General features: G+C 45.1%; 1 protein-coding gene across 1 annotated transcript in view; it reads right to left on the bottom strand.

Annotated features, from left to right (window-relative positions):
* Positions 1-15,065, bottom strand: part of LOC121531597 (transmembrane and coiled-coil domain protein 3) — a 39,796-nt gene that overhangs the window by 5,127 nt on the left and 19,604 nt on the right. Inside the window, exons 2-5 of the mRNA XM_041836885.2 lie at positions 2,741-2,941; positions 2,503-2,592; positions 2,236-2,288; positions 323-574 (exon numbers count right to left, since the gene is read on the bottom strand). Coding sequence (XP_041692819.1) covers positions 323-574; positions 2,236-2,288; positions 2,503-2,592; positions 2,741-2,941 — 596 coding nt within the window. The remainder of the gene's footprint in view (positions 1-322; positions 575-2,235; positions 2,289-2,502; positions 2,593-2,740; positions 2,942-15,065) is intronic.

The following is a 15,065-nucleotide window of genomic DNA, read 5'->3' on the forward strand; positions in this document are numbered from 1 at the left end:
TAAGGCCACTGAGGGCTTGATAAGACGGTAAGACAAGCTGTCTCTTCTGTCTGAGACCCAGCATCAATCCCAGGGGGTTATCACTTTGTTAGCTCTCACACACACGCACACACAGAGGTCAATGTATGGTGGCCTGATAAATCTGTATCCCCACACACCACACACACACACACACACACACACACACACACACACACACACACACACACACACACACACACACACACACACACACACACACACACACACACACACACACACACACACACACACACACACGGTTGGGGCACATAGAAAGCATGCAGCAGCACTGCATCAGTACCTAAGGAGGTTGGCAAAGTCCCGGGGCTTGCTGAAGAAGAACGGAGGTGAGAGTGAGACGCCGGGCCCCACAGTCTTGATCTTGTCCGTGGGATGTCGTCCACTACCACTGCTCACGTTGCTCATAGTGAGGCTCAGCCTGTCCTTGGAGGTGTCCTTGGGGCTGCTGTGGTGTTTGGAGCTGGCATCCTTCTCACTGCTGTCCTTCATCTTCTTATGATACTGCTCCAACTTCTTTTGCATGTTGGCAATGCTGTGGGTGAGGTCTTCACGTTTATTTGCATTTTAAAGTGCATTTTACACAGTGTCACAACACAATCCACAAAAAAAAGGGTATAAAATGCATGGTCGGGTATGGTTAAAAAAGAGGTATCGAGAAGCTGGGAATGTTTTCAAGTGTATTGATGTGATTGCTTCTGCAAGACCACTGTAAGTATTCAACATACTTCTGACATATAGTTATTTAAGCAATAAGGCCTGAGGGGGTGTGATATATTGCACAACGCAACGCGGAGTGCCTGGATACAGCCCTTAGCCGTGGTATATTGGCCATATACCACAAACCCCAGAGGTGCCTTATTGCTATTATAAACTGGTTACCAACGTAATTAGAACAGTAAAAACACATGTTTTGTTGTAAGGTTCTGTATTTATTTTCTTAGTTCACCTTGTGTTCTTGAACGTAGTCCTGTTTCTTTGTGTTCTTGAACGTAGCCCTGTTTCTTTGTGTTCTTGAACGTAGCCCTGTTTCTTTGTGTTCTTGAACGTAGCCCTGTCTTTCATTTTTGTTAATTGATTTCACCTGTGTTAGTTACTCACCTGGTCTCATCAGCTCCTTATTTAGTTCAGTTCTTTCTGTTTGTGCCTTGTGAGGTATTGTTCGTTTTGACTCCACTAAGCCTTTTCCTAGCTCGTTTGTGAGCACCAGTTTCAGCCTTCAGTCCTAGTTTTGTTTCACCTGCCTGTTTGCCTGCCTGTGTATGACCATTGCCTGCCTGTGACCACGATTCCTGTCTTCTGCGAAGGTGAAATAAACACCTGCCGCGCTCTGCGCGTGAATCTACAACTTTTTCTTCCTGAGTATTCAGTACATTTGTCATACCCGTGGTATACGGTCTGATATACCACAGATGTCAGCCAATCAGCATTCAAGGCTCGAACCACCCAGTTTATAATTGGATTTAAAGTGCATTTTACCCAAAGTCACAACAGCACTTCACAAAAAAACAAGGTTACAAAGAGGTATTATAAACTGCGTGGTTCGATCCCTGAATGCTGATTGGCTGAAATGATAAAACATCTATTTTTACGGTTCTAATTACATTGGTAACCAGTTTATAATAGCAAATCAAATCAAGTTTTATTGGTCACATACACGTGTTTAGCAGATGTTATTGCGGTTGTAGCGAAATGCTTGTGCTTCTAGTTTCGACAGTGCAGTAATATCTAACAAGTAATATCCAACAATTTCACAACACATACCCAATACACCCAAATCTAAGTAAGGAATTAATTAAGAATACATATATACATATATGGACGAGTGATGTCAGAGCGGCATGGACTAAGATGCAGTAGAATAGCATAGAATACAGTATATACATATGAGATGATTAATGCAAGATATGTCAACATTATTAAAGTGACTAAGATACCGTAGAATAGTATAGAATACAGTATATACATATGAGATGAGTAATGCAAGATATGTCAACATTATTAAAGTGACTAGTGTTCCATTTCTTAAAGTGGCCAGTGATTTCTAGTCTATGTCTATAGGCAGCAGTCTCTAATGTGGTATATTGCCAATATACCATGGCTAAAGGCTGTATCCATAAGAACAGCCCTTAGCCGTGGTATATTGGCCATATCTCACACCCTTTCGGGCCTTACTGCTTAAATATAAAACAGTACCTGTGGGCTGACTTCTGGTTCTTCTTCTCAAACACCTGCTTGATGCGCCCCACCTGCATTTGTTTTACATTTACATAATTAGACATTTAGCAATCAGACGCTCTTATCCAGAGTGACTTGCGATCATCATAGGTAGGTTTAACAAACACTTATTGCAATCATCGCAAGTGAAACTTTCTTCAGTATAGCCACCATATGCAGCAAAATCAGTGCTAGCAAGAAATGAAAAGTGTTAAGTCAGGGGTAAGAAAAAGTTTAGTTATACACCTGCTGCTTGTCGGCACTGTTCACCAATTTCAGGTATTCAGCCACATTGTCGTCACGCGCCTCCTGCTCAATCTTCAACTCCTCAGTCACCTAAAATAAGATCATGGCTTTATTATCCCCAAAAGGACATTTTGTTATACATTAAGACATATCATGATAATCATATCAATACCAACAAGACAGTCAATGAAAAATAAATAAAGTCCATATGTGATTCATTGAGGACTTCCTAATTTACCCGGAGGATCTTCTGCTGCAGGCTGTTGAGTCCGGGGGGCAGGGAGCGGTAGGAGGAGTCTAAGCTGCGGTGGGAGGAGTCTAGGTAGCGTTGGGAATCTGGGATGCCGCTCAGATCCAGATCTAGGTTGTTCTCTGAGCTGCCCCGACGCATCGACTCCGGAATGTTCAGGCTGTTCCCATCACCACTGCTCCGTTCCGCCTGGAGGGAACACGACCACAGAACCATCAGGCAGACAATCAATCAATCAATCCCTTTATAGTCACAAACTCCGCCAGACAGAGAAATGGATTTGGTAACACTTTACATAAAGTGGAGGACATTTGCCATAGAACCTTCAGTCAGACAGACAATCGAAGGAATACAATGTTACACAACACAACACATCTTTATTGATCCATTATACAGTGACAATGGAAGATGTTCTTCTTGCTGTCACAGTACCCAGCCCCACCACACAATGAATTTAGTAACACTTTACATAAGGTATACCTAATAAAGGATTCATAAAGGGTTTGTAAGTAGTTTATAAACTGGTAATTATGAGTTTATAAATCGTTTATGAATCTGCTTAAACCTGCCTGAACTACAGAACTGCAAGGCAATCAGACACTTCAGAACCAAAAGGATGTTTACTGGGAATGAGGAACTGTCTCACTCATGATACCAAACACAAAGGCTATTCCAAATATGTGTTCCAAATACCTATTTTCTGCGGGTGCGCTCTCTTTGTGTGTGAGTGTGTGTGTGTGTGTGTGAGTGTGTGTGTGTGTAAAGCCCTTATTTGGCACGTCTGTTATATTTTGGGACCCAGCTCCTAATTTGTTTACGCTGTAGCGTCCAGATGACAGGATGATGGCCATGTGTTATGATGATGAGAAATGGAGCCTGTACTTCTAGGTCAAAGATAACGACCGAGTAAGAAACACATACACCCAGCAACACACTCAGAAAGTCCCCCTACTGTACTAGACAGTAACCCATGCGTTTTCCTGTGCTGATACACCACTCACCTATGGCATCAACATGTTTCTCATGACCGCACCACACCACAGAAAACCTCTACTAGAAAGTAGCTAGTCATTGGTTTTACTGTAATGTACCATTTTCCTAAGGCATCAACACAATGTAATTATTTTCCTATGACATCAACACAATGTACTTATTTTCCTATGACATCAACACAATGTAATTATTTTCCTATGACATCAACTCATTGTTATTATTTGTCGATGTCATCAACACAATGTACATATTTTCCTATGACAACACAATGTACATATTTTCCTATGACAACACAATGTACATATTTTCCTATGACAACACAATGTACATATTTTCCTATGACAACACAATGTACATATTTTCCTATGACAACACAATGTACATATTTTCCTATGACAACACAATGTACATATTTTCCTATGACAATATTGTATCCCCCATACAAATAACATTCTATTGGTAGCAAGAATTTTATATAATAATTTAAATTGAAAAATTCTAAGTTTTGAATCCGGCGTTGTTTTGTGTATCAGTTCATAAACACTATGGCGTGGAATCGGTGCGTCAAAAATCTCTTCCCAACTATTTTGCAATCTATATGGGACGGCTGTCAATCTTTTGGTCCTTAAATGAAACTGGTAAAACATTTTATTTATCACAATTTTCTTTAACCAATTATGTTCTTTAATGCAAGGCCTACAGACAAGTTCCTTACTTTTTCCTCCTTCCACTTTCCTCTTCCATTTTTGCAGTAATGCTGCAATTATTTGGTTGTAAAACTCATTGTTATTATTTGTCTATGTCATCAAGTCAACTCATCCTTTTCAAGTTCCTGTGGCATCAAGTCAACTCATTCTTTTCAAGTTCCTATGGCATCAAGTCAACTCATTCTTTTCAAGTTCCTATGGCATCAAGTCAACTCATCCTTTTCAAATTCATATGGCATCAAGTCAACTCATCCTTTTCAAATTCCTACGGCATCAAGTCAACTCATCCTTTTCAAATTCCTACGGCATCAAGTCAACTCATCCTTTTCAAGTTCCTATGACATGAACACACGCAATTCCCCTCACATCTAGTAAGTGTTTTTTTTTGGTTTTACCGTAATGCACTATTTTCCTATGGTGTCAGCACACACTTATCAGGCTGATCTAGTTGGAGTCTAAGTATTTTAGGGAAGTGAAACAGTGGTACTAATCAGATATTTACATACGATGCTGGCACTGGAAACTAAGAGCTAGAATCTACACCACAACTGACTAGAAACAAACATAGGCCTACATTTAAGAAATCGCTAAATCGCTCAATTAATATTGGTTGGGATTAGGGTTTTTGTTGCCAGCTTGTTGCCAGATTTGCAGTGTGCTGTTCACATGACCTTCACTAAAGTACAGCCTGTTACAGAGCTAACGAAGTTGAAGTGGACCATCTTTGCAAAACCTTGTGTGAGAATATTACATGATGTGTAAATATTAAACTTCATAATAAAAAATAAAAAATAAGCTTTAACACTTCTGTAAGTGTTAACTATTTTTAACGAAGGCCATGTGAGGTGAAATGGCGGAAACCATAGAATGATCCAGTTACAAGGAAAGTCAAACCTAACAGCAATCTGCTAATCCTTGATCAATGCGGGTTCACAACAGCACATACTCTTAGACTGACCTTTTGCAACACTGATTATGAAGGTGAACCCAGACATCATAGAACATATGACTGTAGGAGAGTGTTGTAACTTAACTAACCCTTGGTCAATGTACTTTAAATACAGCTTGTGTCCCAAATGACACCCTATGCCCTTTATAGTGCACTACTTTCACCAGGACCCACAGGAAGTAGAGCACTATAAAGGAAATATGATGCCATTTGGGACGACACAATGTGAGGTAAGGACAGATAGAACAACAACACATACTTTTCCTTCATCAGTGAACTGTAACACAGTTACACGGTTCTCAGACCAGCAGGCAGGCTAACAATCACTAAACACGTGGTTTTGGGTGTGTGGTGGTGACCCAACCAGACTAACCAGTCTTTCAATCTTACATAACATTTCAACGCAAGGTTACGTATTGCATGATAAAGTTACATGGCAGCTACCCGCCTGCCTCATGACCGTCTGTCAGGTGAAACATTGAGAAGGTACGGGTTAGAGACAAGGCTACGTGTTTTACATTTTAGTCATTTAGCAGACGCTCTTATCCAGAGCGACGTACAGTTAGTGAGCGCATACATTTTTCATGGCAGCTACCCGCCTGCCTCATGACCGTCTGTCAGGTGAAACATTGAAAAGGTACGGGTTAGAGAAACAGGCTGGTTAAGTTGTTTTGACATACACACACACACACACAAACAAAAAGACACACACACACACACACACACACACACACAACCACACACACATTCAGATAGACACATTCAGCTCAATGCTTCCTCTTTTCATTCCTGTCACTGTCAGTACACGTATTTTGGTATTTTGTATCAAGCTCTTGGTAGCCTATATTTAGTAACACCAGATTGCTCAACCTCTGAACTTTGTGTTCATACAACATTTATAGTGCCACACAAGGGTTAGATGTGTTTTACAAGGCCACAACAAAAGCATACTAATACAAAAATTACTCCAGTCATCATTCACCAATCAGTTACTATTGGGCAAAACACAACCCAAAACACAACCCAAAACACAACCCAAACCAACTGCAAAAGCATCCAACGAGTTTGTAGAGTCACAAGCTTGACGTAGTCATTGCGTGCAAGAAATATGAGAAAAGATACTCAACCTTTGACTACTTTGATACACAATTTGTCCAAATACTTATGACTTCTTCACATGGGGGGACTAGATACACTATATATAGAAAAGTATGTGGACACCCCTTCAAAGGGTGGATTCAGCTATTTCAGCCACACCCGTTGCTGACAGGTGTATAAAATCGAGCCCACAGCCGTGCAATCGCCAAAGACAAACATTGGCAGTAGAATGACCTTACTGAAGAGCTCAGTGACATTCAACGTGGCACCGTCATAGGATGCCACCTTTCCACCAACAAGTCAGTTCGTCAGATTTCTTCCCTTCTAGAGCTGCCCTGGTCAACTGTAAGTGCTGTTATTGTGAAGTGGAAACGTCTGTGAGCAACAACGGCTCATCCGCAAAAGTGGTAGGCCACACAAGCTCACAGAACGGGACCGCCGAGTGCTGAAACACGTAGCGTGTAAAAATCGTCTGTCCTCGGTTGCAACACACTACTGAGTTCCAAACTGCCTCTGGAAGCAACGTCAGCACAAGAACTGTTCGTCGAGAGCTTCATGAAATGTTTTTCCAAGGCCGAGCAGCCGCACCCAAGCCTAAGATCACCAGGCGCAATGCCAAGTGTCAGCTGGAGTGGTATAAAGCTCGCCGCCATTGGACTCTGGAGCAGTGGAAATGCATTCTCTGGAGTAATGAATCTCGTTTTTACCATCTGGAAGTCCGACGGATGAATCTGGGTTTGGCAGATGCCAGGAGAACGCTACCTGCCCCAATGCATAGTGCCAACTCTAAAGGTTGGTGGAGGAGCAATAATGGTCTGGGGCTGTTTTTCATCGTTCGGGCTAGGCCCCTTAGCTCTAGTGAAGGAAAATCTTACAGCATACAATGAAATTCTAGACAATTCTGTGCTTACAACTTTGTGGCAACAGTTTGGGGAAGGCCATTTCCTGTTTCAGCATGACAATGCCCCCGTGCACAAAGCGAGGTCCATACAGAAATGGTTTGTCGAGATCGGTGTGGAAGAACTTGACTGGCCTGCACAGAGCCCTGATCTCAACCCCATCGAACACCTTTGGGATGAATTGGAATGCCGACTGCGAGCCAGGCCTAATTGCCCAACATCAGTGCCCGACCTCACTAATGCTCTTGCGGCTGAATGGAAGCAAGTCCACGCAGCAATGTTCCAACATCTACAGTGAGGGAAAAAAGTATTTGATCCCCTGCTGATTTTGTACGTTTGCCCACTGACAAAGACATGATCAGTCTATAATTTTAATGGTAGGTTTATTTGAACAGTGAGAGACAGAATAACATTTAAAAAATCCAGAAAAACGCATGTCAAAAATGTTATAAAATGATTTGCATTTTAATGAGGGAAATAAGTATTTGACCTCTCTGCAAAACATTACTTAGTATTTGGTGGCAAAACCCTTGTGGGCAATCACAGAGGTCAGACGTTTCTTGTAGTTGGCCACCAGGTTTGCACACATCTCAGGAGGGATTTTGTCCCACTCCTCTTTGCAGATCTTCTCCAAGTCATTAAGGTTTCGAGGCTGACGTTTGGCAACTCGAACCTTCAGCTCCCTCCACAGATTTTCTATGGGATTAAGGTCTGGAGACTGGCTAGGCCACTCCAGGACCTTAATGTGCTTCTTCTTGATCCACTCCTTTGTTGCCTTGGCCGTGTGTTTTGGGTCATTGTCATGCTGGAATACCCATCCACGACCCATTTTCAATGCCCTGGTTGAGGGAAGGAGGTTCTCACCCAAGATTTGACGGTACATGGCCCCGTCCATCGTCCCTTTGATGCGGTGAAGTTGTCCTGTCCCCTTAGCAGAAAAACACCCCCAAAGCATAATGTTTCCACCTCCATGTTTGATGGTGGGGATGGTGTTCTTGGGGTCATAGGCAGCATTCCTCCTCCTCCAAACATGGCGAGTTGAGTTGATGACAAAGAGCTCGATTTTGGTCTCATCTGACCACAACACTTTCACCCAGTTCTCCTCTGAATCATTCAGATGTTCATTGGCAAACTTCAGACGGCCCTGTATATGTGCTTTCTTGAGCAGGGGGACCTTGCGGGCGCTGCAGGATTTCAGTCCTTCACGGTGTAGTGTGTTACCAATTATTTTCTTGGTGACTATGGTCCCAGCTGCCTTGAGATCATTGACAAGATCCTCCCGTGTAGTTCTGGGCTGATTCCTCACCGTTCTTATGATCATTGTAACTCCACGAGGTGAGATCTTGCATGGAGCCCCAGACCGAGGGAGATTGACAGTTATTTTGTGTTTCTTCCATTTGCGAATAATCGCACCAACTGTTGTCACCTTCTCACCAAGCTGCTTGGCGATGGTCTTGTAGCCCATTCCAGCCTTGTGTAGGTCTACAATCTTGTCCCTGACATCCTTGGAGAGCTCTTTGGTCTTGGCCATGGTGGAGAGTTTGGAATCTGATTGATTGATTGCTTCTGTGGACAGGTGTCGTTTATACAGGTAACAAGCTGAGATTAGGAGCACTCCCTTTAAGAGTGTGCTCCTAATCTCAGCTCGTTACCTGTATAAAAGACACCTGGGAGCCAGAAATCTTTCTGATTGAGAGGGGGTCAAATACTTATTTCCCTCATTAAAATGCAAATCAATATATAACATTTTTGACATGCGTTTTTCTGGATTTTTGTTGTTGTTATTCTGTCTCTCACTGTTCAAATAAACCTACCATTAAAATTATAGACTGGTCATTTCTTTGTCAGTGGGCCAACTTACAAAATCAGCAGGGGATCAAATCCTTTTTTCCCTCACTGTAGTGGAAAGCCTTCCCAGAAGAGTGGAGGCTGTTATAGCAGCAAAAGGGGGGACCAACTCCATATTAATGCCCATGATTTTGGAATGAGATGTTCGACAAGCAGGTGTCCACATACTTTTGGTCATGTACTGAACATAAAGTGCTTTAATTTCTAAACGGTCAAATAGATATGTATGAAAATACCCATAAATAAAAGGTGACATTCTGTACTGTCGCCTCATATGAAACATTTGATCTCAAAGCCAAAATGCTGGAGCATAGAGCCACAACATTTTAGCTTCATTGTCCAAATACACTGAGTGTACAAAACATTAGGAACACCCCACACTTTCCATGACATAGACTGACCAGGTGAATCCAGGTGAAAGCTATGATCCCTTATTGATGTCACCTGTTAAATCTAATTCAATCATTGTAGATGAAGGGGAGGAGACAGGTTAAAGAAGGATTTTTAAGCCTTGAGACAATTGAGACATGGATTGTGTATGTGTGCCATTCAGAGAGTGAATGGGCAAGACCAAATATTTAAGTGTCTTGAACGGGATATGGTAGTAGGTGCCAGGTGCACCAGTTTGAGTGTCAAGTACTGCAACGCTGATGGGTTTTTCACGCTCAACAGTTTCCTGTGTTTCAAGAATTGTCCATCACCCAAAGGACATCCAGCCAACTTGACACAGCTGTGGGAAGCATTGGAGTCAACATGGGCCAGCATCCCTGTGGAACGCTTGACACCTTGTAGAGTTGAGTCTGTTCTGAGGGCAAAAGGGGGTGCAAGGTGTTCCTAATGTTTTGTACACTCCGTGTGTATTGAGGGGAGTGTACAATATAGGCCTAAACAGGTATTGTTAGGATGTGGGTTGAACCATTGTGGTTTTACAGATACACCAAAACCACTGCTACCTTAGTAGCCCTAGTTTGTTATATATGCATCTAATCAGGCTATATCTGCCATTCTATAGTCGCATGTTGCTACTGTATAATATATAGAAATACTGTGGAACAAGAGGCAGAACAGAACACCTCTTCACAACCACAACTATGCCCGTCTCTCTCTCTCCAGACTCCCTCTCTCAACATCTCTCTCTCTCTCTCTCGCTTTCCCTCTCCCTCGCTTTCTCCAGCCTCCCTCTCTCAACATCTCTCTCTCTCTCTCTCTCTCGCGCTTTCCCTCTCCCTCGCTCTCTCCAGCCTCCCTCTCTCAACATCTCTCTCTCTCTCCCTCGCTTTCTCCAACCTCTCACTGTGTGTCAAGCCTTGCTAAACAGAGGCCTCTTTCTCCTCAGAGAACAACCTATTGTCCAGCCTCCAGCCTCTGCCTGGGACTGGACTGCGGTCCAACGGACCAGCTAATGCATATGGATCCTCTGTCTTGAATCAGTCATTGTGAGTGTCCTGAATCCTGACATATGGGCCCTGGGAGGGACGAGTCTAATCTTAATGTAATATCTAAGATGGCGCCTATGTGGCAACCCCAACAAAACACTGTATTTTAATCCTTCGGAAACTCAAAATGGTCCACTCTGTCAGACGCCGAGAGAGAAGCTGGTCATGTCCTCTTTGTTGAGGAAGTGCAGAGAAGTGTGTGTATGTGTCTGGTCCGATTACCAGAGGTGTATTTGAGTTCAGAGAGCAACACAAACACCTGTTGTCTGTTTCAGCCTCAGAGTTACCCAGAACGCATTGCATGTTAGTCTGACTCTGGCACCACTGGAAAACGCTTGAGGCAACAGTTCTTCGATTTCATGCCTCTGGTTCGAAAACAAATCGTTTAGGCTATTTTAAGTTTATATTAAAGCTGCTATTGGGGTTATAGTACTGAATGATATGGGACGTAGAAACATAAATAGACGAATTGATGGGGAGAGGTTTGGTGCTCGGATGACCGCTATATCGACGACGTTAACGCTTACGGTATAGCCTGCAGCTGAGGCGAAGCCCGAGTGGGTCAGAAAGAATACTAGGTTCCTCATCTGAAAAACGAAATGAGTACGTTAACATTTACTGCTCCTTGTCACGCTAGAACTTATGCTGCTGTTCATCTCACGTTTCCACTTTCCGTTTTACAATCTGTACTTTCCTCTGGATAAGAGGCTCTTCTACCTGAATCAAAGCTAATAAGAAAGTGCACTGACTGTACTTTCAAGTTGCTGTGGGGATGCCCTAATTTTCACTTGAGCTGTGCGGGCATATAGCCTATACTCTTGGGAGGCAGAGGCCAGAGGGAAAGGAAGGAGGGTGTGGAGTGGGGTTCATATGGTCAGGTGCTCCTGGCTGAGGACTCCTGGCCCAACTGAGGGAGGGGCTGGCCATGGCTGAGGGAGGGGCTGGCCATGGCTGAGGGAGGGGCTGGCCATGGCTGAGTGAGGGGCAGGCCATGGCTGAGGGAGGGGCTGGCCATGGCTGAGGGAGGGGCTGGCCATGGCTGAGGCAGGGGCTGGCCATGGCTGAGGGAGGGGCTGGCCATGGCTGAGGGAGGGGCTGGCCATGGCTGAGTGAGGGGCAGGCCATGGCTGAGGGAGGGGCTGGCCATGGCTGAGGGAGGGGCTGGCCATGGCTGAGGCAGTGGCTAGCCATGGCTGAGGGAGGGGCTGGCCATGGCTGAGGCAGGGGCTGGCCATAGATGACGTTACTCTAACCCTGTCGGCTCCAGCACGAGGGCTCTGGATTCACAGTGTTTAGCAGGCAATTAAAGTGATTAAAGTTTAATCATAATTCCGGTCCTTAACAATGGTGTCTCAAACTTCAATATGTCATGTTAGGTAGGTTTATTGTTTATTAGCTAAAGGGTGTGGCAATATCAAACTCAACCTGCCTGGTCACACACACACACACACACACACACACACACACACACACACACACACACACACACACACACACACACTTCAATCTGAGTCATCCATCCTGAGTTCTTCAGTTCAGTGTGTCAGTCAAAAGAGATTGACAACCCACCCCACCCCACCCCACCCCACACCAACACAACACAACCCACCCCACCCAACCCCAACACAACCCACCCCAACAAAACCCACCCTAACACAACCCACCCCAACACTACCCACCCCACCCCAACACTACCAACCCCAACACTACCCACCCCAACACTACCCACCTCAACACTACCCACCTCAACACTACCCACCCCAACACAACCCACCCCAACACTACCCACCCCAACACTACCCACCCCAACACTATCCACCCCAACACAACCCACCCCAACACTACCCACCCCACCCCAACACTACCCACCCCAACACTACCCACCCCAACACTACCCTTCCCACCCCAACACTACCCACCCCAACACTACCCACCCCAACACTACCCACCTCAACACTACCCACCCCAACACTACCCACCCAAACACTACCCACCCCAACACAACCCACCCCAACACTACCCACCCCAACACTACCCACCTCAACACTACCCACCCCACCCCAACACTACCCACCCCAACACTACCCACCCCAACACAACCCACCCCAACACCGCTTGCCGTGCGGTAGCAGAGAGAACAATCTATGACTAGGGTGGCTGGAGTCTTTGACAATTTTTAGGGCCTTCCTCTGTCACCGCCTGGTATAGAGGTCCTGGATGGCAGGAAGCTTGGCCCCAGTGATGTACTGGGCCGTACGCACTACCCTCTGTAGCGCCTTGCAGTTGGATGCCGAGCAGTTGCCATACCAGGCGGTGATGCAACCAGTCAGGATGCTCTCGATGGTGCAGCTGTATAACTTTTTGAGGATCTGAGGACCCACGTCAAATCTTTTCAGTCTCCTGAGGGGGAATAGGTGGTGTCGTGCCCTCTTCACGACTGTCTTGGTGTGTTTGGACCATGATAGTTTGTTGGTGATGTGGACACCAACGAACTTGAAGCTCTCGACCTGCTCCACTACAGCCCTGTCGATGTGAATAGGAGCATGCTCGGCCCTCCTTTTCCTATAGTCCACAATCATCTCCTTTGTCTTGATCACCTTGAGGGAGAGGTTATTTTCCTGGCACCACACTGCCATGTCTCTGACTTCCTCCCTATAGGCTGTCTCATCGTTGTCGGTGATCAGGCCTCTCACTGTTGTGTCGTCGGGAAACTTTATGATGGTGTTGGAGTCGTGCTTGGCCACGGAGTCGTGGGTGAACAGGGAGTACAGGAGGGGACTAAGCATGCACCCCCCAGGATCCAGTTACAGGGGGAGGTGTTTAGTCCCAGGGTTCATAGCTTAGTGATGAGCTTTGAGGGCACTATGGTGTTGAATGCTGTAGTCAATGAACAGCGTTCTCATGTGGACCCCAGGGTGCTCTTCCTGTCTACCTGCTCCCCTCCTGTCTCACCCTCTCCATGGTCTCCTCCTGTCTCACCCTCTCCATGGTCCCCTCCTCCTGTCTCACCCTCTCCATGGTCTCCTCCTGTCTCACCCTCTCCATGGTCTCCTCCTGTCTCACCCTCTCCATGGTCTCCTCCTGTCTCACCCTCTCCATGGTCTCCTCCTGTCTCACCCTCTACATGGTCTCCTCCTGTCTCACCCTCTCCATGGTCTCCTCCTGTCTCACCCTCTCCATGGTCTCCTCCTGTCTCACCCTCTACATCAGGGGTGTCAAACGTCCGGCCCGCGGGCTGGATCAGGCCCGCAAACGGGTTTAATCCGGCCCGCGAGATGATTTAAAAATAAAAAATATATATATATTTTTTTTTATGTGAAGTATAAAAATGCGCTGCAATTTTTCAATAAAATAAACTGCTGTTCCAATTGCGTCCACTGGATGGCGCAATAGCAATTGTGTTAAGCAAGCAAACTGTTTATACCGGGGCAGAGCAAGTAGGTCAAGCACGTGCAGCCAATGAGCTACTTTGTTTTGCCCGCGATATTTATTACGGCTTCTACTTTTAACATTATGTGCTTTGGCACCCTCATTGCCCCAATATGTCTCTGTCAAAAAAGAGAAAAGTGGACGCAGAGTGCAGAGTGTTCCAAGAAAAATGGTCATCCTATTAATTCACGGAATTGAATGGAAAAGCTGTATGTTTGGTGTGTTCAGAGCATGTTGCAGTGCTGAAAGAATATAACCTTCGTCGCCACTATGTGAGTCTTCATGCCGACAAATATGACAACTTTCAAGGACAGCGGAGATGAGAGAAGGTGAATGAACTGTTGGCGGGTCTGAAGAAACAGCAGTCTGTGTTTACTCACAGCCGAGACATCAGTGACGCTGCAGTGAAAGCTAGCTACCTCATTGCTAATGAAATCGCAGTGGCTTCAAAACCATTTAGTGAGGGTGAATTTGTAAAAACAGGCATGATGAAGGCAGCGGAGATTGTGTGCCCTGAAAAGCCGCAGGCTTTTGCAAATATCAGCCTGACAAGAAACACAGTTGCAGACAGGATTTCCGATCTTTCAGTGGATTTGGACAGCCAGTTGAAGCAAAAAGTAAAGTCATTTATTGCGTTTTCGGTTGCAATTGATGAAAGCACGGACATTACAGATGTTGCACAATTGGCCATTTTCATCCGCGGAGTTGATGACACATTGACCGTCACCGAGGAGTTAGTGGAGTTGGTGCCGATGACAGATACAACGACAGCAGCTGATATTTTTATCGCACTCGTCGGCGCGCTGGACAGGGTCGGAGTGGACTGGTCCCGCGCTGTCAGCCTGGCTACAGATGGTGCGCCCTCAATGATCGGGAAAAAAGCAGGCGTTGTGACAAAGTTCAGAGAGAAAGTGCAATCTGCAAATGGAGGACGTGATTTTTTGACTTTTCACT

This window comes from Coregonus clupeaformis, chromosome 19 (genome assembly GCF_020615455.1).
Source record: "Coregonus clupeaformis isolate EN_2021a chromosome 19, ASM2061545v1, whole genome shotgun sequence".
NCBI lineage: Eukaryota > Metazoa > Chordata > Actinopteri > Salmoniformes > Salmonidae > Coregonus > Coregonus clupeaformis.